The sequence below is a fragment of the Balaenoptera physalus genome (genome assembly GCF_965194825.1).
Source record: "Balaenoptera physalus genome assembly, chromosome: 11".
Lineage (NCBI taxonomy): Eukaryota > Metazoa > Chordata > Mammalia > Artiodactyla > Balaenopteridae > Balaenoptera > Balaenoptera physalus.
Window position 1 is genome coordinate 65,323,297 of NC_138896.1, and position 23,056 is coordinate 65,346,352.

Sequence of the window (23,056 nt, forward strand, 5' to 3'; positions counted from 1 at the left end):
GCTTGAGACTGAAAAATGGAATACTGCCTGCCATATCAGTGAACAAAGGTCACAGTCATCCGCGATTGCAGCCACCACCAGACAGTGAGCTGGTGAGCCCTGAGGGAACTCAGGAAGGAAGAGAATACCTGCCATCTAGCAGCCCTCAGACTGCAGCCACTCCCTACCGTGAGCCCTGAGGAAACTCAGGATGTGAAAACACAGGATACTGGCCTCAGATAGCTGAGGTGCATATCATAGGAATGATTTCAGTGAGCCCAGACTCTTGCATCTTCCCATACATAGAGAAGTGTTAAATTCCTTAACTTGGGATATCTGTTTGTTTTTAATTAACAATTATCTTTTTTAAAATTATTTATTTATTTATTTTGGCTGCACAGGGTCTTCCTTGCAGCACGCAGATCTTCCTTTCGGCATGCGGACTCTTAGTTGCCGAATGCACGCGGGCTCTAGTTCCCCGACTAGGGGTCGAACCCAGGCCCCCTGCATTGGGAGCGCGGAGTCTCACCCACTGAACCATCAGGGAAGTCCCTTAATGATAATCTTTTGACATTCAGACTACCTGCCCTTTGTTGCAAAACTTCTATATAACCTGGCTCCCCCCTTGCCTCCTCGGAGCAGTTCTCTCAGGGTTACTTGAGATGCTGCCTCTGGGCTTGAAGTCCTAAAAATTCCCACCAAATAAAACATAACTCTCAACTGTTAGGCTGTGAATATTTTTTAAGTGGACAAGACTCACGCTGCCCCTGGCTTGTGCTCACCTGCCCACTGCCCAGTCCATCCCCTTGCGGCATCAGGCTTGCAGGCACCATCCCCGTGACGTGATGGGCACATCACCTCCGAGCCAAACACCGTCCAGCTCCCCACCGCTCAGCTCCTGGACCCCATGCTCCCCCTCTGCCAGCCACCTCTGAAATCTGAAATCCACACATCTCCCTCCCTGCCCACAACCCCCAGTCCTCCCAGTTCTCAATACCCCCTCCCCTTGATCCCCCCTATTGCCTCCATCGCCTCTTCCCATCCAGCTTCAATCCCACAGCCCTCCCTCTGTGGTACTTTCGTGGCACCCACAGGACAAAACCCAATTCTGCACAAAACCAACAGTCCACCTTACTCTGCCCTGCAGCTGGGCTCCAGGGGGTGAGGGGCAATCACAAAGCATGATGGGCAGACGGAGAGCCCTAGAATGCCGTGGGCTCCCAGGCTCAGCGCGCTCGGCACCCCATCTCCTCCTCCAGCACGGTGCCCAGGGGTGCCAGGGAAGGAAGTCCGATGGGCTGGATGGGGTCTGAAACAGCCTCTCCCTGGGCGGTAAACTAGGGTAACACAGCCTCTGCGCAGCTTCCAGGCGCCCAGAGCGGGAGCGGGCTGGTCCTCTCTCCTTCCCTCCTCTCCCAGAGGTCACGTCCCTCCCGAAGACTCGCAGAACTCCCAGCCTTCAGGCCTCCTCTTCACTCCATTCCTCTCCCTGCCCGTTTACCTCCATCTAAGAATTCAGGAGATGTCCTGCACAGGGACTGCAGGCAGAGTGAGACAGGCCCTCCTCCCTCCATCCCCTCACCTGCAAGCTCACACCTCCAGGACACCAGGACACCTTCACGGTTTTGCTTCTAGCAAACCCCCCCGTGTTTCCCAATGAGCATTACAAAGCCCTTCATTATCACAGGAAGCCTGTTACCTAAGACACTACAGCGGAAAGGGCCAGCTTTACAACAGGCCAACCTCACCTCTTCCACATGCTGGAAAACACTAAAGAACATTAACGCAGCACTGCCTGTAACCTGCTGTCTTTACCTAAGAGGTTCTGATTGAATGGGACGGCGAGGCTTACCAAGTCTTCACCAACCGAGATCCACCTCCCTTGTAAAATTTTTTTACAGGGCAAAAAAGAAAAAACTGTAACTGTTTCTTTTTATGCAGTGGGGGAGGGGAAGAGCAGGGAAAGGAAGGAGAGAAGGGAAGGAGTAGGGAGATGGGGAAACAGGTAGCACGGAGGAGAGAAAAGGAGTGGGAGGAAAAAGAAAGAGGTGGAGAGAAGAAGGGGGACGCAGTGGCGAGAGGGAGAAAGAAGAAAAGGAGAGAAGTAAGGAAAACTTTAAGTAAGAGTTCTCCAAGAGCGCCCTCTGGAACCAGAAAGCCTGCTGGCCCCTGTCTCTATCGATTTCCCTATTCTGGACATTTCACATGTGACCTTTTGTGTCTGGCTTCTTTCACCAAGCATACTGTTTTCAAGGGTCATCCATGCCATAGCATGCATCAGTACTTCATTCCTTTTTATTCCTGAACTATCTATACTCCATGGTATGAATATACCACACTTTGTTTACCCATTCATCCGTTGATAGACATTTGGGTTGCTTCTACTTTTTGGCTACTGTGAATAATGCTGCTTGGAACACTCACATAAAGTTTTGTGTGTGGAATTATGTTTTCATTTCTCTTGGGGACATAACTAGGAGTAGAATTGGTAAGTCAAACAGTAACTAGTATGTTGAACCTTTTGAGGAACTACCAGACTGTTTTCCACTGTGCAAGCTTTCACCTTGACTGCAACATCACGAGGGACCCTGAGCCAGAGCCACCTAGCTAAGCTACTCCTCAATTCCTGACCCACAGAAATAGGTGAAACTATAAATGTTTGTTGTTTCAAGCTGCCAAGGTTTGCGGAAGTCGGTTACACAGATGATACACAAGAGATAAGTAACAGATGAGAATTAAACGAAGTTAGACACAAAAGGTGTTTAGGACAGTGTCTAGCACATAATAAGTGCTCTATCAATGTTAGCTACTATTATCACAGTATCTTCCCACCACAGGGCCTTTGCTCATGCTATTTTCACTGCTTGGAATGCTCTTTCCCTCCCTCCCTCCCTGCTAACTCCTACTTATCCTTCAGATTTCTGCCAAGACTACTTCCCCACAGAAACTTTCTTAGAAATGCCACTTCAGGGAATTCCCTGGTGGTCCAGTGGTTAGGACTCTGCACTTTCACTGCCAAGGGCCTGGGTTGGATCCCTGGTCAGGGAACTAAGATCCCACAAGCCACGTGGCGTGGCCAAAAAAAAAAGAGGAAGAAATGCCACTTCAGAAATCCCCTTTACACAATCTCTTAGCACCCTGTACTTCTGTGAATATCAAACATAGTCATAGTTAAATCGTAATCTGTGTAACTATTTTCAAGACATTTTTTCCTCTTCCGAAATATAAAAGAATCTCAACCTGGCACACCGCCCTACCCTCTGTACACACAACGAAATCTCAAGAATACCTCTTAAAGGCCAACAACCCACTAGAAAAATGAGCAAAGACAAAAAACAGGCTGTTTGCAGATAATGAGATAGAACAGAAAGGAGGCAGAGACTCATTCATAATTAAAAAGAAACAAAATAAGATGAAATACCATTTTTTATGACTATCTGATTAACCGTGATGAAAACAGTTGATCAAACTCAGAGACTGCCGCTTCCCCACGTGGATGCTGGGCACTTAATGGGTGCAGGCTCTCTGGACGGCCGTGCTGTGATGCGCACAAAATCCTAAATGCACGTTTCCTGTTAGCCCACAGACACGCAGGGTAAGTGACCCAAAAGATGTGCATGCAAGAACGCTGTTCCTTGGAGCACTGTTAAAAAGCAAACACTGGAAACAACTTAAAGCATCCGTCAAGAGGGGACTGACAAAAACAGAGGCTCTGGGCTTCCCTGGTGGCGCAGTGGTTGAGAATCTGCCTGCCAATGCGGGGGACACGGGTTCGAGCCCTGGTCTGGGAAGATCCCACATGCCGCGGAGCAACTGGGCCCGTGAGCCACAACTACTGAGCCTGCGCATCTGGAGCCCGTGCTCCGCAACGAGAGAGGCCGCGACAGTGAGAGGCCTGCGCACCGCAATGAAGAGTGGCCCCCGCTTGCCACAGCTGGAGAAAGCCCTGGCACAGAAACGAAGACCCAACACAGCCATAAATAAAATAAATAAATAAAATTAAAAAAAAAAAAAAAAAAACAGAGGCTCTTTTTTGGCCGCTGAGTGGCGAGTATGATTAACTCCTTGCCCTTATAGCTGCTACTTGCACAGCAACCCTGCCTGCAGGGGCAGTGCCTCCCTGCTCACTACGTACCCTAATGAGGCCAGGTCCACACAGCCACAATCAGAATCCAGGCTCCATCATTTATTAATTTAGTTTCTCCTTTACATTACAGTAAGGCATTACACTGGTTCTTCTAAGATGATGTGTTTAGAGGGATTCGTTACCTATTAATTTCTGATTAATAAAGGAGTAACTACACAATGTTATAAAAAAAAAAAAACATGTCTGAGAACAGCTGGTTTAAATAACTGGAGATGATAACGATACAGCCAAACGAGTGACTGTGGAGCCATTGCAAAGCATAAGGCAATATTCTATGTACTGTAATGAAACAATCATAAGTAATAGTTAATTTTTTTTAATGCAGATTAGGGTATATGGTATGGTCCCATTCGTGTATTTTTAGAAAAGGAATTATGTGCATAAAAGCTTCCTGGAATGATTTTTTTTAATGGTTAAACTGTACAGATGGACGAGTGACTGTTACCCTACGTTGACTATGCTTTGGTACAATTCCAAGTTTTACCATTTGCATGTGTTACTTTTATCATTTTAAACCCTAGTTAAATGAAATTATTAGAAGAGAAAAATCCACAGTGAAGGAAGTTAAATAGGGTCAGAAAACAACACTACTGGATTGTAAACCCAAGGATGCCTGGTTTACATGAGAGGACAGGCCACCCCACTCTGCACCTCCTTAAAGGTGAGGGTGGTAACAGTACCTGCCTGGCAGGATTGTGCTGAGAAAAAAGTGAGTTTCCAGAGCAGTGCCTGGAAGCCTGCCGGGCACAGAGCAACTACTCAATAAGTGTCAGCCATTGCTAGGATCTGTGATGGCTGTCAACTTGACTGGCCATGGGGTACCCAGATATCTGGCCAAACGTTATTCTGGGTGTTTCTGTGTGGGTGTTTTTGGATGAGATTAAGATTTAAATCGGTAGACTGAGTAGAGCAGATTCCCCTCCATGACGTGGGCAGGCCTCATCCGATCCACTGAAGGTCTGAATAGAACAAAAAGGCTGACTCTCCCTCGAGTAAGACAGAATTCCTCCTGCCTGACTGCCCTCCAGCTGACATCAGCTTTTTCCTACCTTTGGACTCAAACTGAAATAGCGTCTCTCCCTAGGATGTCGAGGCTGCTAATCTTTGGACTGGAATTACACCACCGGTTCCCCTGGGTCTCCAACTTGCCAACTACAGATCTTGGGACTGTTAGCCTCCATAATTGTGTAAGCCAATTCCTTACTATATGATATATATATATATATATATATATATATATATATATATATATATATATATATATCTCCTATTGGTTTTCTCAGGGAAGCCCTGACTAATACAAGATTTATGAAACTTGATTTGTTCCAGGTCTAATTACAGTTGCAAAGTTTCTGTTCGTAATAGTTGCACTTGATTTGCTCGAGTTTGTCAGTGTTCACACAAGATCAGACGTCAGAGAAGAAAGTCAAGTTTCTCTGGGCCGTGAGTCCCAGAGTCACCAGTGAACTGTGTGGCTGGGGGAACATCCAAACCCAGCTGCAAGGCACACCCAGCACCCTCTCTTGCTGAATCCCTGGCAAGCCCCTACAGCAAACCTCCGCAGAGTGGGACACACGGGGTGCTGAGGGCAGAGGCCCACATCTGGCCGCTCCAGTCCCACTAAAGAGCATCTTGAACAAGGTGTGTGTGAAGTGACACTTGCTCTAATACTTGCAAAACAAATTAATGTAAATCCATTACGAAAACTTGGCATCTAAAAAAACACCCTGAGGAATACTATTTGTGGCTGGGATCAATGTTCTGAAGCCCCTGCAAAGCACCCCTGATCAATTCTTTAATAAGATTACTCTTTATTTTTATTGTAATTTATTATTGGCCAGCTTCCCAAAATGGTTTAAAGTAGGCAGAGACTAACACCAATACATTAGGCGCATTAAAAACCTGCTTCAAATTCAGAACGAAACCAATTAGGAGGATAAAAATATAGCAGGCACCTGCAACTGTAGCCTCCCAATCACGTGTCAAGAATCTTACTAATACATTTTAACTAAATTTTACAGTATATGTCAAAACCTTGTGTGATAAATATTCTACCCACTCACCTAAGGATGAGGAACGGAGGAGAAGCAAGGTCAGCTGGTAACTCCCAAAACCATTTACAGCATGTTTAAAAGGCAAATGTGAATGTTTTGTGTTTTGCTGAAGATTAAGTGTTAGCTCTAAAATCAGCATAACAAGGCCCTCCTCCTGCACTGCATTTGCAAAAACAAACCAACTGCTAAACAGGGGCCATTCCACTGAGAGAAGAAGCAAAGAACATTTCTAAATTATAAATTTGAAAAAAACTTGTAATTCCCTAGATTCTAATTGACGTTTTCGTCCTCTGTGAAAGAAGGGATGTTTCACTGTCCATTCTTTTCTGTTTCACTTAGCCAAGTAAGTACCATTTACATCATACATTTTCAGTGGAAAACACAGTAAAAATTTTACACTAGACAGGAATTGACAAGCAAGATTTTACATTCAATTCATAAAAGGAGTCCATAATACTTTAACTTGAGCATGTTTTCAGAGGACAAATCATCAACTCTGATGGCTTTAAATCAGTGATAGAAAAGGAACAAATCTGAAATGGTGGCCCTGTGATGACAAGGACACCAGACAGGACAGTTCCCATAAGCATAGTGGCAGCAATCCTGTCCGGGGTCACAGCGAGTCATTTCCACCTCTGCCCACCTCCAGGGCTCTGAGGGAGAGACCAGAGCTCATCTACGGACACCAGCAAAAAGTTGGCCTCGAACAGATGCTAGTTGAACAGAGTTATCGAACAAGCCTCAAAATACTTTAAATACACAGACAGACACACACACACACACACACACACCCCACAGCATCTCCATAATCTCCCACCCAGAGTCTCATCTGTCTTGAAACCTAAAACTGAATGGAACGGGGCAAGAGGAGCTCATGCCTCTGAGGAACTCACTGGCTCGTGGCCCAGCAGATTGTGAGTAACAGCATATAGACAGGACCGAAAGCAGACAGGTCATCAATCATCAGACTCTGATCAGCCTGGAGGAAGTGAGGAGAAACTTCAGCCCCACATCAAGAGACAAGCCAGAGCAGAACTGATTAGCAAGCTCTCCGTCACCGGGGTGTGGATGGAGGTACAGGGCCAAGCACATTTCGTACAGAAAAAAAGAAAAGTGGGGCAGAAAAGAGGGAAGAGGGGGTCGGGGGGGAGACCCTGCCTGACTCTGTTCTTCACCTCCTGAAAAATTCCTTGCTGACCCAGACACCAGGTGAAGCTTTAAGAAACCAGGATAAGACACAGGATCAGGAAAATCAGTAGGAGAGGCCAGAAGGGGCCTCAGAGATTGTGGTCAGCCGCTGCAGAGAATTTCAAAGAGCAAGGTGGTGGAGTCCAGAAGCCTGATCCCAACTCAGACCCGCTGCTCATGGCCCTGCAGGGGCCACCTGCCTCCCCTGCGCCTGGATGAGGGGCTGAGGGGTGAGCAGCCTCCAAGGTCCCTCCGCTCTGCCTGTCAATAACTCGATACTGCAATTCCCCACCCCAGGTCCAAGGACAACCTGCCAAGCCGAACAGAAAAGGAGAGAAACAACTTTCCCTGTGGCCTTTTCACCCTTCCGGCCACAACTTTCACAAAGAAAAGCAACAGTGGACATGCCGGGCAAACACACTTACCGCATGAGCTTGTCCGAAGGAGCCTGCCTGGGCAGAGTCTTGGCAGAGGCTGGGCCCTCACGGGCTGCCCAAACTGAAATACCAATGCCATGTGCAGAAAGAAACTCCAACAGCAATTCAGAGCGAACAGCGATCCCCCATTAGCACCCAACCCAGGCAGCGCCTCGGCACAGCCAGCTCCTGCACCTACTCAGCAGTTCTCTGAGCCTGCTTGTTGGGGCAAATTCTAAGACTACTCGCTGCCCTGGAAGCACAATGGGTTACGTAACTAGAGGCAGCGTGTGGGCACCCTATCGGCTCATCTTGTTAAACTGCCCCAAGCAGAAAATGACGCACCCCAAAATGTGATATCCCTAGGTTGAGGATAAGGGGAGGGAGAGGGGGAGCAGGGCTTTGTGATGGGCATTTGGGCTTTGCCTAAAAATTAAAGAGGAACAAAAAGCCTGCTGTTCGTCTCAGCGCTCCCCAGGAACTGTGGGTGGCGTGGATTTATTAGAGGCCAGGTGCCAAACCGTCTCCCAGGACTGCACTTGGCAAAGCCCTTGGAGTCCACATACGCATTCTCGGAGAAACTCCAGATCTCTGGAAAATGTTTTCTGTTTTGTGTCTTCCTCTCAGTGACCGACAAATAAGACTTGAACCTGAGCGTGTTCTGCGTTGTCTGGCTGCACCTTAAACACGTAACAGTGTCTGTGTTTACACTCCCGTTTACCAAGCCACTGCCAAACGTGACAGCACTGAGCTGTTTCTCAGCTGTCCTAAGGTGCTTGCTACACAGGTTCCAGCAAAGAACCCCCAGTTACCGTGCCCCATAGCGTCTGAAGTTTCAGCACTGCAATTCTGCCATTACTTTGCCCTCGGTTGTCATGTTCAAATCGAAACTACTTTAACAAGCTAAATGTTTCCCGGATTTCACTGGCACAGATGCCACTAGAATCCCAGTGATTAGCTTGTGTGTTTAGACAAATGAAGATGCAGTTGGGACACTGCCTCCTCCGAGAAGCCCTCCTAGTCTCCCGGATCCTCTCCCCTCCAAGGCTCACCCAGGCACCCTCCCTGATGCTCTCCCATGTACTGTGCTTATCACTGGTGTAACCATTCTGCACAGCCTATTTCTACTTGCTCATCTATGTCCCCACCAACTGGACAGTATTCCTTGTGGGGGGGGGGCAGGTGGCAGGGAACACATATCCCGGGGGGTCATGACCTACATGCAAGCCCTGCCCCTTAGAGCTCAGGATCTTAGGCCGGATGCTGAACCTTTCCTGATTTAGTCTCTTTACCTAAACAGTCTGAACGTTTCCTGATTTAGTCTCTTTACCTAAACAGTCTCCACTTAATGGGGATGCAGTACTAATTAAATGACACAACTCATTCATTCAGCAAATGTTTACTGAGCACTGGCCACAGGCAGGCGCTCTTTCAGACACTGGGACTCAGTGGTGCACAAAGTCCTTGCCCTTAGCGAGTTTCTATTCTTTTTTTTTTTTTTTTAATTTTATTTATTTATTTATTTTTGGCTGTGTTGGGTCTTCGTTTCTGTACGAGGGCTTTCTCTAGTTGCGGTGAGCGGGGGCCACTCTTCATCGCGGTGCGCAGGCCTCTCACTGTCGCGGCCTCCCTTGTAGCGGAGCACAGGCTCCAGACGCGCAGGCTCAGTAGTTGTGGCTCACGGGCCCAGTTGCTCCGCGGCATGTGGGATCTTCCCAGACCAGGGCTCGAACCCGTGTCCCCTGCATTGGCAGGCAGACTCTCAACCACTGCGCCACCAGGGAAGCCCAGCGAGTTTCTATTCTACTGCAAGTTTGGTCAACGAAACACAAACATGTAGTACTCACGGCTAAGTATGGGGAGACAGCTAAAGCAGGTAAGGGAGATGGGGAAGGTGGGTGTGGACCACCCTCTATGCAGGGGAGTCACAAAAGGCCTCTAAGGAAATGCCATTTGGAGAAAGTAAAGAAGGAATCAGGAGGACATCTGGGGTTAAGGCGATCCAGGTGCTGAGCAGCAGCAAGAACAAAGGCCCTGAGGTGGGATGTTCCGGGTGTACCCAAGAATTAGTGAGGAGGCCGGTGTGTCTGGAATGGAGTGAGTGAAGAGGAGATAGGTCAAAGGGGCACCGGGAGCCCTGTCACTGAGGCCACGGTCAGAAGGGAGCCCGCTGGAGGTTTGGAGCACAAGAGTTAAACCACCTGACGTTGTATTTAAAAAGCCACTCCTTTGGCTGGGCAGAGATTGGATGCACAGAGGCAAGGAGGGAAACGAGGCCCAGTGAGGAGCCCACTGCAATGATCCGGGCGTGAGATGAGGGCGGCTTAGACCAGGGTAGTCACTGTGGGGCTGGTGAGAACCAGTCAAACTCTGGACACACTGGGAACAAAGAGTCAACAGACCTCCCAGCAAACCAGGGTCTGAAAGAAATACAGAGGTCATGAATGCTTCCAAGGCTTCTGGCCTGGGCAACTGGAAGGATGTAAGTACCATTTAGAAAGGCCGCAAAGAAAGCAGGTGGAGGGGGAAATCAGGAGTTCATTTCTGGCCAAGTTAGTCAGAGATGCCCATCAGGCGTCCAAGTGAAAGTGTTGTTATGTGGAGTCAGACCGACACATCTGGCCTTCGGGGCAAAGGTCCAGTCTGAGGACAGGAACTGGAGAGTGCTTAGTGTAGAAGCAGATTCTAAATCCCGGAGCCCGCGTGAGATCACTTAGGGCGAGGGGCACTCGAGACAGTGAAGGGCTGAGCCCCGGGGCCCCCAAGGTTCCCAGAGGGGAGCAGCTAGCAAGGTCGGGACCCAAAGCCAAGGGAGGACTGTATTTCCAGGAGAAGGGGGTGGTCGGCAGTGTCAACTCCTGCTGAAAAGGCTAAGGATGGACCCCTGAACCGAACGAGGCCATCAGCACTGGGGGCACGGTGGGGTCACAAGCCTGCTCGCGGTGGACACAGGAGAAAAACAGGAGAAAAAACAGAGCAAACCGAAGAGCAGAGACACAGACGCTAGCTGCAGGGAAAGCAGAGCAAAGAAGGATTCTTTTTAAGAAGGGAGAGATGATAGCATGCTTTTGTGCTAACAGGAAAGATCCAGGAGCAAGGAGAAACGGATGGTGTAGTAGAGAGAGGGCGGGGGCCGGAAGCGTGTCCTTCAGGGGACAGGCAAGCAGCGGTAGGATTTAGTGCACAAGTGGAGGGGAGGCCCCTGGTGCAACCGGGAGCTCAGGGGTTCAGCTCCCAGGCATTCGGCTGGGATCCCGGCACCTCCACGGCCCTCACACCCAGGAAGCTCTTGACATGGGGTGGGGCTGGGGGCCCTCAATGCCTAACTGGAGAGAGAACAGGGAAAAGCTACTGGAAGCAAATCTGCACCTTTTAAACTGTCATTGGGCGTTATTTCAAACAGCAGTATGAAAGCAAACAATGCAGACAAGACGAGAACTGGGCAAAAACTTCGATACGAACGCAACTGGATTTATCATTATGCCCCTCACTGCTGTTCCACACACCATCCCGCACCATTCCCACTCAGAGCCCCCTCCTGTGCTGGCTCCAGGCAGTTGTCTCAATGATCCCTTGAGGAAGGACACAAGCGAGAGCTCCGCTACAATGTGCCTGAATAGCAGATGTTGCCAGTGCGCAGGGCGGGGTGGGGGGGGGTGGGGGGGTGAGTGCCCTGTTCTCAAGACACTGGGAAGGCATGACTGACAAAACTTGACAAAGTTTTTGTCTGTGCAAAACTTGACAGTGTACGAAGGGCGCTGCAGGGAGCTCCCCACTGCTGCAGCCCACAGCATCACGGCATGTTATTTCCATTACACCTATCTTATGTCCGAAGAAACTGAGCCTCAGAGAGAGGGGCAAGGGGCCAAACCACACTGAGCCCCGCTCCGGGCCAGGGACGCTGCTCAAGGTTCAGTGATCCCGTCTTTAACCTTCACGACAGTTCTATGAGGTGCTGTCTTCATCTCAGACAGGTCAGTTCCGGATGGCCAGTCTCATGATCCCAAAGCTCAGACTCTTTGCACTTTGGTAGTCTCTCCCCACTCTCCAAATCCCTCCCCCGGGACCCACTTCTACGGCCCCACCCTTCCCCGGTCCTCACTGACTCCCCCACCCCACCCTTCCCTGGTCCTCACTGACTCCCCCACCGTCCCTGGCGGGGAGAGGCGCCCTTACCAGTGATGGTGCAGGCATCCCGGTACCCTCTGCAGCCGGGAGCATCTTCCACAGCCTCGCTTACATAGTGTTCCTCAGGGATGCCCCGGCTGCAGGCTAGGACTGCATGGTTGGACGCCTCCGAAGGGGGCACGGAGTTGGCCAAAGTGTCGTCGTTCAGAGCTGTGGCGTCCAGCTTGGCAGGTTTCACGGGGAGGCGCCCACTGCCATCGGGGACCCCGCTGCCGGAGTCAGGGGCAGTCGGGCAGACGGCCCCCAGGAGGTCTGGCACACCAGCAGCGGCTCCTCACGGGGAATCTACGGGACAATCCAGAGAGAGGAGCTCAGTGACTTAAGAGTCTCTGAAAAAAAAAGAACAGAATCTTCAGAAAATAAGGACCCCGAGATGATGTGGGATCAGACTGTAAATTCTGTTTCCTTCAAGCCAAGGTACTTCCAATTGAATTCTTCAGTTTCGATAAAAGAATTGCAAGTGAAGTTCCATTCAACCAATCAGGTACCGGTATAGAACAAAATACAGAGTGTGTGGCTTCATTTACTAACTGAAACCTGTCTTGAAGCAGCTCTAAGCAAATCAACAGACTGGACCACAGCTAAAATGATGACACCTACCCTGAAACGAGCATACCCAGGTCACCTGGCAGCCACGTGGAGTGTGGGAAGATATGCACGAGCATCCTGGGGAAGACATGCATCCCTCTAAAAAGAAGGCATCTTTTTTTTGTATACTGAATTATGTAAGATGTGATATCTCTCTTAAACCCTTTCCAACCACCGTACATTCTCAACTCTCCAAGAACTTTAAGGCATGCCCCAACCTTAAGCTACGGCATGAAACTAGAAGACTCCTTTAAGAATATGATGCAAACTGCAGACCTTATGCCAAAAAAACACACGCAGGTTCAGGAAAATCAGCCCATTCATAGGCTCTCGGGGATCCAAGGGCAGCAGGTTAAGGCTCTGGGGATTAGCAGGTCACTCTCTCTAGAGGCCATTGCAGCAACATCAGCCTGACCCAGGGTCCACACCCCCACGTAAAATCTGGATGGGCCTAAAAAAATACCTGCTAGAAAAGGGATGGTGCATGGCAAAGGCTACTGAGAACCCCACTTGGTTCCAGTAACAGTGAACCTACATGCAAGAGATGTCTCCACACATTTCAGGAGAGCGCTACTGCCTTAGACATTAACTTTCAATTCAGCCACAGCCTCTTTCCTCCCAGCCCACCTCCACATACCACATACTGTGGGTATGCACACATATACCCAGAAAAAATGCCAAACATGACCATCATGAACAAGACAGAAAGCCTGAGAAACATTCTTTAGCACGACAGTTCTCAAAGTGTGGCCTGAGAACCCCTGGGGTTCCCTGAGACAAGTTTAACCGGTCTGCAAGGTCAAAATGATTTTCTAAGGTACTTTCACTCTCATTCTCTCATAGATGGTACGATGGAGCTCTCCAGAGACTTCCATGATGTGTGATGATGCCTTTGCTCTGAAGGTTAACGAAGGCCATGTGTACTTCTGAGTCCCTGTGGTTTAAATTTTTCTGCTTTGATTTCTAATACAATATATGTAAATCAAGGTGACACACATGAACAAAACCTCTTTGGGATCCTCAATCATTTTCCTGGGACCAAGAAAGTTTGAGAATTATTGTTCTAGTAATGATATATTTACAGTTCATTTTTTTTTTTTAATAAGAAAAAAAGAGAGAAAAGAGGAAAGTTAACAGATTTACTCGACATGGTGTAGTCAGTGATGAAGGGAAACTACAGCCCTCAATACGAAGTTATTTACCAAAATACACCAAGAGTTCCTATTGTAAATGGTGATAAACTCCCTGCCGTCACTAAAATGAACACACAGATATAAAGTGGGAAGAGGTATGGGAGCCTGTACATCCCTGGTGAAAAGTGACAGGGAACCAGAGAGAAAAACAGGATTGTATTGACAACATCTCCTCAGTGATTCAAGTACAGACAAACGGAGAAGCTGCCTAGTAAGAAAAAGCCTGGAATTCTCCAGAAGAACTCCTAAGATATTCTGGGCAGCAGAGGCCTGAGGGGGTAGACTAGAAGACCTTCCAGAAGGGAACCAATTAATCTATTGTTATAGGGCACTCTGAGATATTTAAAGACATAACGATCCCACTCTTCCCAAGGAGCTGCAAGTACTCGGACCACACCTTGTGAGCTATCACTAATAAGTAGATGGACAAAAAGAACTCAGAGGTGGGAAAGACAAGCTGAAGTAGGCACAGCAGTGAAATTAAACCAGGGACACTTAAAATTAATACATGTTATTCACAAACCTGAAGCCTAGAAGAAGAAAAATGGGCAAAGGATATGAAGATTCTCTCCCCTCCCCCCCAAAAAAAGAAGTATACAAACACACACACCAAACATTTTCAGGACCCTTAATTGTGATCCAAAAAAATCTCTTTATCAGACTGACAAAGATTTAAAAACTATAACAATGCTCAATTTGATAAGACTTTTAAGAAACTTATAGTTGAGAGAGGGGTAATAAATTCAGAAGGACAGCTTGGCTAAATGCATGTGGCTTTTTGGCCCGGGGATGCACAGACCAAGGGTGCTTATCACAGTGAAAGGCTAAGAACAAGCTAGCACGTAACAGAGAGGATGGAGCCAATTACGGTGCAGCCACAGAGACGTGAACTCTGCAGCTGCAAAAAGGAAGTCTCAGAGCAGGTATGAATTCATCAGCGTGGAAGGATGCTCTGCACAGAGAAATGGTAGGTAATGAACATGGGCTCTAAAAGGTTTTGAAAACTCATTAATGGATTGAACCCTCATTCAAATTTTCTTTAATCTGTACTTCGACGCAGTCTATATGATCCTTACACAGAAGTATGAAATAGTTTCTCCCTTCGCAAAATGCCATTGCCCCCCTGAAATCAATAGGTTTTTTTTTTAATTGAAATATAGTTGACATATTCTGTTAGTTTCAGGTGTACTACATAGTGATTTGACATTTGCATACATTATGAAATGATCACCATAAGTCTAGTAACCATCTGTCCCCACCAATCAATCTGGTTTTTAAAACAAAGGGTCAAAAACATAAAGATTTCTTAAAGAGAACTTCAATCATGGATTTTACAACTTTTGCTTTCATCTTCTATAAAATGAGGGAGTTGGCCTAAATCAGCCCCAAATCACTACTGTCCCTCCTCCTAGTACCTTTGCTTCAACTTACAGCTGTCACACACTAACTCAGAAACATGTTGTTATAGCCAAATAGTTCAAGTAAGTGCAAACATTTTCTCAAAAAAACAAATTTTGGAGACACCAGCCCGTGCTCACTCAAGCCTCAAAGGGAACTCAAGCAACCACATTCAAGTCCAAAGTCCACTTTTTATGGGCAGCAACTGGCAAAGCCTTCAAAAGCTTGAGAAGCCCTCTTTTTTTTTTTTTAAAGTAGAACAGAACTACTCCAGTTGATTTTTTTTCATCTCAAACCCCACTTAAAATAATTCAGCACACAGGGGCTTCCCTGGTGGCGCAGTAGTTGAGAATCTGCCTGCTAATGCAGGGGACACGGGTTCGAGCCCTGGTCTGGGAAGATCCCACATGCCGCGGAGCAACTAGGCCCGTGAGCCACAACTACTGAGCCTGCGCGTCTGGAGCCTGTGCTCCGCAACCGGAGAGACCGCGATAGTGAGAGGCCCGCGCACCGCGATGAAGAGTGGACCCCGCTCGCCGCAACTAGGGAGAGCCCTAGCACAGAAACGAAGACCCAACATAGCAATCAATCAATCAATCAATCAATCAATCTTTAAAAAAAAAAAATTCTATGAAGTGCTCTCACAAATCAATAAGAAAAACAATAGATACCCTAATTGGAAAATGGACTAGACATGAATAGGAATTCACAAAAGAAGAGAAACAAAAGGCCAATGAACATGAAAAAATAAAAAAATAAAAAATAATTCAGCACACAGATGTGTATATTCAGCATTCACATGCATACCAACTTGAGGTCCATCATATCCCATGATTTGTGAATTTTAATTCTCACCGTATGACTTTTTTGTCAAAACAGTATTTTTGTTTTATTGTGGTTAAAAACAAACACATAACATAAAATGTACCATCTTAACCATCTTTAAGCTCAGGAGTGTTAAGTACATTCACATTGTTGTACAACCCATCTCCAGAACACTTTGCATCTTGCAGAAATGAAACTGTATCCGTTAACCAATAATTCCCCATTTCCTCTCCTGCCAGCCCGGGGCAGCCATCAGTATGCTGTCTATCTGTATCTCTATGAACTCACTACTCTAAGTGCCTCCTATAAGAGGGATCCTACTGTATTTGTCTTTTAGTGACTGGCTTATTTCACTTAGCATAATGTCCTCAAGGTTCATCCATGCTGCAGCGAGTCAGAATTTCATTCCTTTTTAAAGGCTGGATAATATTCCACTGTACTGAGAAACCCTTCTTGAAGTAAAAAGATCAATCTTTAGCCCATGAAAATCTAGTGGGAAATAATCTAAATTTCTATCAATACAAAAACAGTTTATAAATTATGGCCCGCCCAAATCACTGGATTTTATAAAATAAGATTATCCACATAAGGCACTTACATCCATGCCAGGTACATGTCACATTCTCAAAATAATCATTACCATTGAAAGTATAATTTCCAGATTCTCGGAATCAGGCACCTTTCTGGACTCTCCGCCAATATTCATATGCCAACATTTCCAAACCTATTATATCATGAAACCTTTTGCCACAGGATACCTGGTCCCATGGCATTTATTTCATGGAATAGACTTTGGGGAAAGCTTCTCTGTATTTGGCAAACCTCCATACCTTCATCACCCCCTGTCCAGGACTCATCTCTCCCACAGGCTGTGAGCTCCTTGAAAGCATGGGCTGGCCCTGGCACCTGTTAGTTACTGAGTAAATATCTGCAGAATAAATAATAATGAATGAAACAAGGGGTTTGGTCCAAATGACTTTGAGGATTTCCTGAAGCTACGAAGCTGTAGTTCTATGATCCATACAGGAACCAAAGGGTCAAAACTCCCAAATTACACATAGCTAACCCTGAAGATTCACAGAAATCAATGGGGAAACTTTCTGAAACACTCCTGAGGTGTTCCAGGGATGCAGACCACCTCCCATGGGCCCTTCAGAATGGCTTCAAATGAACCTCACTTCATCCTTTCCAATACAGATCAACATGTACCAAATGTGATGTCACGATTAAACGTGTAAGATCATCCGCATACAATAATTCAGGAATCAGGAAGCCTCATTTATAGACCACTCAAAATCTGGGTTGCAAGTCCCTCGCCCAGTTTCTAGAAGAAAGAGTCACAGCAGGTACCCTCTGAGGAGACCCAGGGACCGTGGAGTGCTGAGTGGTGCTGAGAAGGACACCGTAAGGACTCAATTTCCTAGGACAACTGTTTATCAGTGTTTTTATTCATAATGCATTTTTTTCTGCTGCTAACTCAGGATCTCCAACAGCTCAAGGATCAGAAATAAACAGAGCCAGGCATCTGATCAGACTCACAGAGGAGGCAAGCATCCACTGCAGGAGAGGCCACCTGGCACATGGCCCCAGCGACCCCAAAACATCATTTGGGGTGAAGAGGAGAGAGATGAGTCCCTGTAGGTCTCCAGCCTCAGTTTCCTCCTCTCTGAGGTAATAATACCCACACCTCTCGGACTGTTAAACTGATTACGGACACAGATGCAAATAAAGTACCCAGCAGAGCGCTAAGCACACAGCAACCCTCCAAGTTCACACACTCTCAAAGTGGTCACCTCCCCCTCAAAATGATTCATTTACTGTCTAAGAGATGTGACCCTTGCATGTTCCTAAATTTTCACAATTTCCCACACCAGTATTCTATAAGGCAGTGCACAACTGTAAAATCTTAACAATATCAACTTTTGCTGAGACTTACGGTGTGCTCCAGATACTATGTCAAGTGCTTTGGAACCCCTAACTTCTACTGCCTGCCGCTGGGTCACCTCCCTCTTAGCTGAGTACTGTTACCAGTTCCATTTTACAGCTGAGGACAAGAATGCTCAGAGAGGTTCAGTAACTTTCCAAAGGTCACAGAGCCAGCAAGAGGGGGAATCCAGGTCTGAACTAAGTGATGGGAACTCCTCGGCACCTGGTTACTGCCCCTCACTCTAATGCACACAGGCATTTGCGAGGCTTCACACGGGGTTCAGGAACAAAGCAGCCACAGCCCTGGATGCTCTCTGGCTCTGGCCAACCCTGGCACACCAAGCAAAAGGCTTCTTTCAGGCAGAGGGAACAAACGAGGCTTAAGCAAAGTGAGAGTGCACGGCCCTGAGAGATGAAAGCGCCTCTGTCTTACTCGATTCTGCTTGGGGAGCCTTTGGGAAGGAGAGATTTTTCTTTGCAGAGGAGTGAGAAATTCTGCAACCTGGTCAAATTTTCAGCAAAAGAGGTGCCAGGAAAAGAAGCAGGAAAAAGTACACAAGGAGGCAGCCTGTTTTGCATTTGAGCTGAGAGGGATCTCCTGCCTCTCGCCTGGGGCCCTTGGCCCAGGTCCAGTGCCTCACTCTTCTCCTCGACTGGTGATCAAGATTCCAGTCCCTGGGCTTCCCTGGTGGTGCAGTGGTTGAGAATCTGCCTGCCAATGCAGGGGACACGGGTTCGAGCCCTGGTCTGGGAAGATCCCACATGCCATGGAGCAACTAGGCCCGTGAGCCACAACTACTGAGCCTGCGCAACTGGAGCCTGTGCTCCGCAACAAGAGAGGCCGTGATAGTGAGAGGCCCACGCACCGCGATGAAGAGTGGCCCCCGCCTGCCGCAACTAGAGAAATCCCTCGCACAGAAACGAAGACCCAACACAGCCAAAAATAAATTAATTAATTAATAAATAAAGCCCTTACTTCTAAAAAAAAAAAAAAAAAAAAAGATTCCAGCCCCTAGGCTGTCAAAGAGTACTGACCAAGCTGCTCAAGCCTAACCCAGTTTGCTGCTGACAGAATACATGTGTGCACGATTTCCTTCCTCTCCAGCATGGGATTTTTGTGGCTCAGAACCTGAGCAAAAACTCCGTGGAGCTGTGTGACACTGAGGGGATGGTGTCGCTCCTCTGGGCCTCAGCCACCTCATCTGAACAAAGAAGAGACCGAATAAGCATCGAAAAGCCAGTGGCCTTGCAGATAAGCCATGCCAGGAACCCCAAGTGCAGGCAGGTGGAGCTGCAGGAGGGCTTCTGTGTCCTACTCAGCCCTTCCCCCACTGCCCCAGTGCTATTAGCATGAACCCTCTGCCACCCACATGTAGGCAACTTCTGGCAGGAGAGCCAAGTGATACTGTGCAGACAGAGCTGCCCTTTGTGAACACAGATCACCTGTTTCCCAAGGGCTAAAGGAGGAGCTTCCTCCAGGACAAACTCAGAGGTTGTCAGGAGAAAACCAGAACAGAGCTTCGGGGTTGGCGGCCCAACAGGTGACAAGGAGAAGCCCGTGTTGGGTGACCCCCTCCGTGGTCAGCCAGGTGCCTGAGCTTTCAAGGTTTATGTCTGGGGGCAGAGGCAGCCAATGTGTCTGGGGGACTGACTTACTGTCACAGTTCAGCAATACTGAACAAACAGGTCCCAGTGCAGCAAAAGTTTTCAAAAAGGGACAAACTGTTCTCCAGGATCGTATCAGCCCTCTATTGCTATTGTGACAAACTGCCACAAATTTAGTGGCTTGAAATAGTCATTTTTCAAGTCACAGTCCTATAGGTTAGCAGTCTGACACGAGCCTCGCCGGGCTCCAGCCGAGGCGTCAGCAGGGCTGCGCTCCTTCCTGGAGCTCCGGGGAAAATCCCGTATCCAGGTTTATCCAGGTTGTTGGCAGAAATCAGTTACTTGTGGTTGCAGGACTGAAGACCATACTTCCATGCTGGCTGTCAGCCAGGGGCTGGTCTTTGTTCCTAGAGGCTGCCCGTGTTCCTTCTCCTGCTTTCCATGGGCTCCTAGAGGCCTCTCTCCAGTCCCTGCATGCGACCCCTACATCTCAGAGCCAGCAAAGACATGTCGAATCCTTCACACACTCTATCTTCTCCTTCTGCTGCATCTTTCTAGTCTCCTCTTCTCTCCTTTTCTGTTTTTAAGGGCTCGTGTGATTACACTTCAGATAAGCCAGGACAATCTCCCTATCTTAAAGTCATGTGACCAACAGCCTTAATTCAATCTGCAAAGTCCCCTCATAGCAGTACCTAGATCATTACTTGACTGACTAACCAGGGTACAGGAGTCTTGAGAGAACAACTTCAGAATCTTGCCGCCCACAAGGGTCTTCGGTTCTAAAGGCACAGTATGCGTTAGAAGCCCCCACTAGCCCCAAGCCTAGTGAGAAGGCAGACCACAGTCAGCCCACAGCCTCCCAGGCCCTTTCAGCCCCAGAGCAAGATGACTTAGACCCAACGATGGGTACCACACAGGACTGGGTTTAGTCCCAGCCCAGCCACCCCCTACTGACTGCAGTCCCGGGTCAGGTTCCAAGACGTCTCATCTATAAAATGTGGGTACCACCAACGGCTGACAAGCTGCCGGAAGAAGCAGACACAATGAAAGGAAATGGCCTGCCAGGCCTAGGACGGCAGGCCTGAGACCGAATCAAAAGTCTGGAGACCTGCCTTAGGGGTCACAAGCATTTAGCACCTGGACATGCAATGGAGGCACTTTTTCACCACATTGTTTCCATCTTAGGAATAGTCACATGAGGCCAAGGAACTTGCAGGCTGTGGATAGTCCTAAAGGAAAAGAGCCATTTGAAATCACGATGAACACCCCGGAACCTTGGTACCTGCTTGAGGCCGACTCGCTCGCAAAGGATCTTGACTTAAGGCATGACTGGCACCAGGGTTTCCCCCTCTCTGGCCAGGGCTATTTGCTTTGATGCTATCTTACAACTACTTCTCCGAGCAAACGGCTGCCTGCTTACATGGTGATAAGGCGAACATGTGCTTTTTGAAAGTGCAGAGAGCCCCAGCACTCCTTGCAAAATGAGCTACAGGTCTGGCACTGGGCTTGCTTATTTACATGCATGATCTCGTTTAAGGATCACAACCTATAAAGTAATATCCGTATCTGCTTTTTACAGGAGAGAAAACAGGCTCAGAGAGATTAAATTACTCGCCCAGGATGTGAACCTAGACTTGAATGGCTCCAAAGATGTTGCTGTATTACAGTTCTGAGTGTATTGTGCTTATGTGCTTAAAGTTGTTCGAAGTCCAGTGGAGAATCAGATATTTCATGGGGTCCTTGACCAACGATCATTCTCCTGCATCTAGCCACTGTCTCTCAAAACAATGCTCTTGCCATAACAGAGGCAAAGAACTCAAAGCGAAGACCCCACTGAGACCACTCAAGCCTGTATAAGAAATACGCACACCCCAAACAGCCCAAAGATGGGGGTCTGACCCCCAGGGCCATGTTGGGCTGGCGGACAGCTGACGGGCGACTGTGCGGGTCTGCTCCTCCCCTACTTCTCCATCATATCACTCCCCACTTCATCTGACTTTTCTGGCCAACGGGACAAGGGGCTAAGGAGTAGAAAACATCATGTAAGAGTTGAACAGCTGGAGGAGAAGGAGATGAGCTGCAGTTTTGCAGCAACGGTGTCAGGTGGGAGAAAGCGCAGGGCCGCCAAGAAGCAGCCACTGGCCCTACAGGACGATGCTGCTCTCTGTGGGCTTTCACACGCGTAACGCCATTTGTCCCGTAAAACAAACCTATGCCATAGCTTGGTAGAACCGTTCTCATTCTGCGAGGTGGGGAAAGGTTAAGCGACTTGCTCAAAGTTTTCTCTCAGATAATGGCAGAAGCAGGACTGGAAGCATTTCTTATTTACTCAAAAATTTCAGGGCTTCCCTGGTGGCGCAGTGGTTGAGAATCTGCCTGCCAATGCAGGGGACATGAGTTCGAGCCCTGGTCTGGGAAGATCCCACATGCCGCGGAGCAGCTGGGCCCGTGAGCCACAACTACTAAGCCTGCGCGTCTGGAGCCTGTGCTCTGCAACAAGAGAGGCCGCGACAGTGAGAGGCCCGCGCACCGCGATGTAGAGTGGTCCCCGCCCGCCGCAACTAGAGAAAGTCCTCGCACAGAAACGAAGGCCCAACACAGCCAAAAAGAAAGAAAGAAAGAAAGAAGCTTTCATTAAAAAAAAAAAAAAAAAAAAAAATTTCAACTACTGCTATACCATGCTGCAAAAGGAAGGAGCATCTTGGGAGGGGGCATGTGTGACCACCCACAGAATGAGGAAGAATACTTGGAGGAGCTGATATCAGCAACTACAGCCAGAAAGTCGGAGCCACATGCGGTAACCAAAGGCACAGGAAAGGAGATGCCATATGGTCTCCAGGACGGCTATCGGGGCCCTCTGTGAAGTCCTATGAGCACGCCTGAGGGTCCCTAAAAAAGGAGAGGACAGGACAGCTGGAGACTAAGGCAGATACTGTCAAGGTTTCCACTAGGCATGATTGAAGGGAAGAACTTGAGCACAGAATGGGGGTTGCGCGGGTGTGCCCAGCACATATGCCCAACACCTGCGCCTCTCACTTGTGTCTGTCACGTCTGCCTGACCTGGACACCTGATAGATGTGCCCATCACGTGCGTGGCGCCCATCACGTGCACGGCCCCCATCACGTGCACCCATCACGTGCCCCTGACCGGACACCGGACAGGTGCGTCAGTGCTCCCATCATGTGCGCCCGAGACGTGTGCGGTGCCCTCACATGCGTCTTTCCTCCCTCGCTCTCTCTCTCTCTCCCACGCTCTCATGCCCAGGCACACACAAGCACCCACGTACACCAACACACACGTGTGAAATAAATGCCATTCTTCAGGCCATACTGTTCTCTAGCTCTGAAGGTGAATCCCTCCGATTTTTTTTTTTTAAATCAAGAATCACTCAAAGAAAATTTCCATCACTCAAGTCAAGTGGAGAAAAATGTCTCTGACCCAGCTTAGTCCCATAACTCAGCCTTCTCTTTCTAAACTGTGCTGAGGACAGAAGCAAACCCACCAATACAAGGCACTGCCCCCTGCAGATGCCTACGAAGTAAGGACAA

General features: G+C 48.2%; 2 protein-coding genes and 1 long non-coding RNA gene across 7 annotated transcripts in view; 1 reads left to right on the forward strand and 2 right to left on the reverse strand.

Moving 5' to 3' along the window:
• Positions 1 to 8,115, reverse strand: part of TRAK1 (trafficking kinesin protein 1) — a 99,213-nt gene extending 91,098 nt beyond the window's left edge. Inside the window, exon 1 of one of the 5 annotated variants that reach the window (XM_082412780.1) lies at positions 7,794 to 8,115. In XM_082412780.1, coding sequence (XP_082268906.1) covers positions 7,794 to 7,884 — 91 coding nt within the window. In that variant the 5' untranslated portion in view covers positions 7,885 to 8,115. The remainder of the gene's footprint in view (positions 1 to 7,793) is intronic. The other 4 variants (XM_082412786.1, XM_082412781.1, XM_082412782.1 and 1 more) reach the window with 4 other exon arrangements.
• On the forward strand, positions 1,601 to 6,623 carry LOC309637813. The gene is made up of 2 exons (XR_014250830.1): positions 1,601 to 3,688; positions 4,005 to 6,623. It is a non-coding gene; the product is annotated as an uncharacterized lncRNA (long non-coding RNA).
• Positions 8,116 to 12,064: 3,949 nt separating the features above from the next.
• The window catches only part of LOC309638718 (uncharacterized protein), a gene marked incomplete at its 5' end in the record, with an annotated part of 62,029 nt that continues 51,037 nt past the window's right edge, over positions 12,065 to 23,056 (reverse strand). Inside the window, one exon of the mRNA XM_082415016.1 lies at positions 12,065 to 12,257. Coding sequence (XP_082271142.1) covers positions 12,191 to 12,257 — 67 coding nt within the window. The 3' untranslated portion in view covers positions 12,065 to 12,190. The remainder of the gene's footprint in view (positions 12,258 to 23,056) is intronic.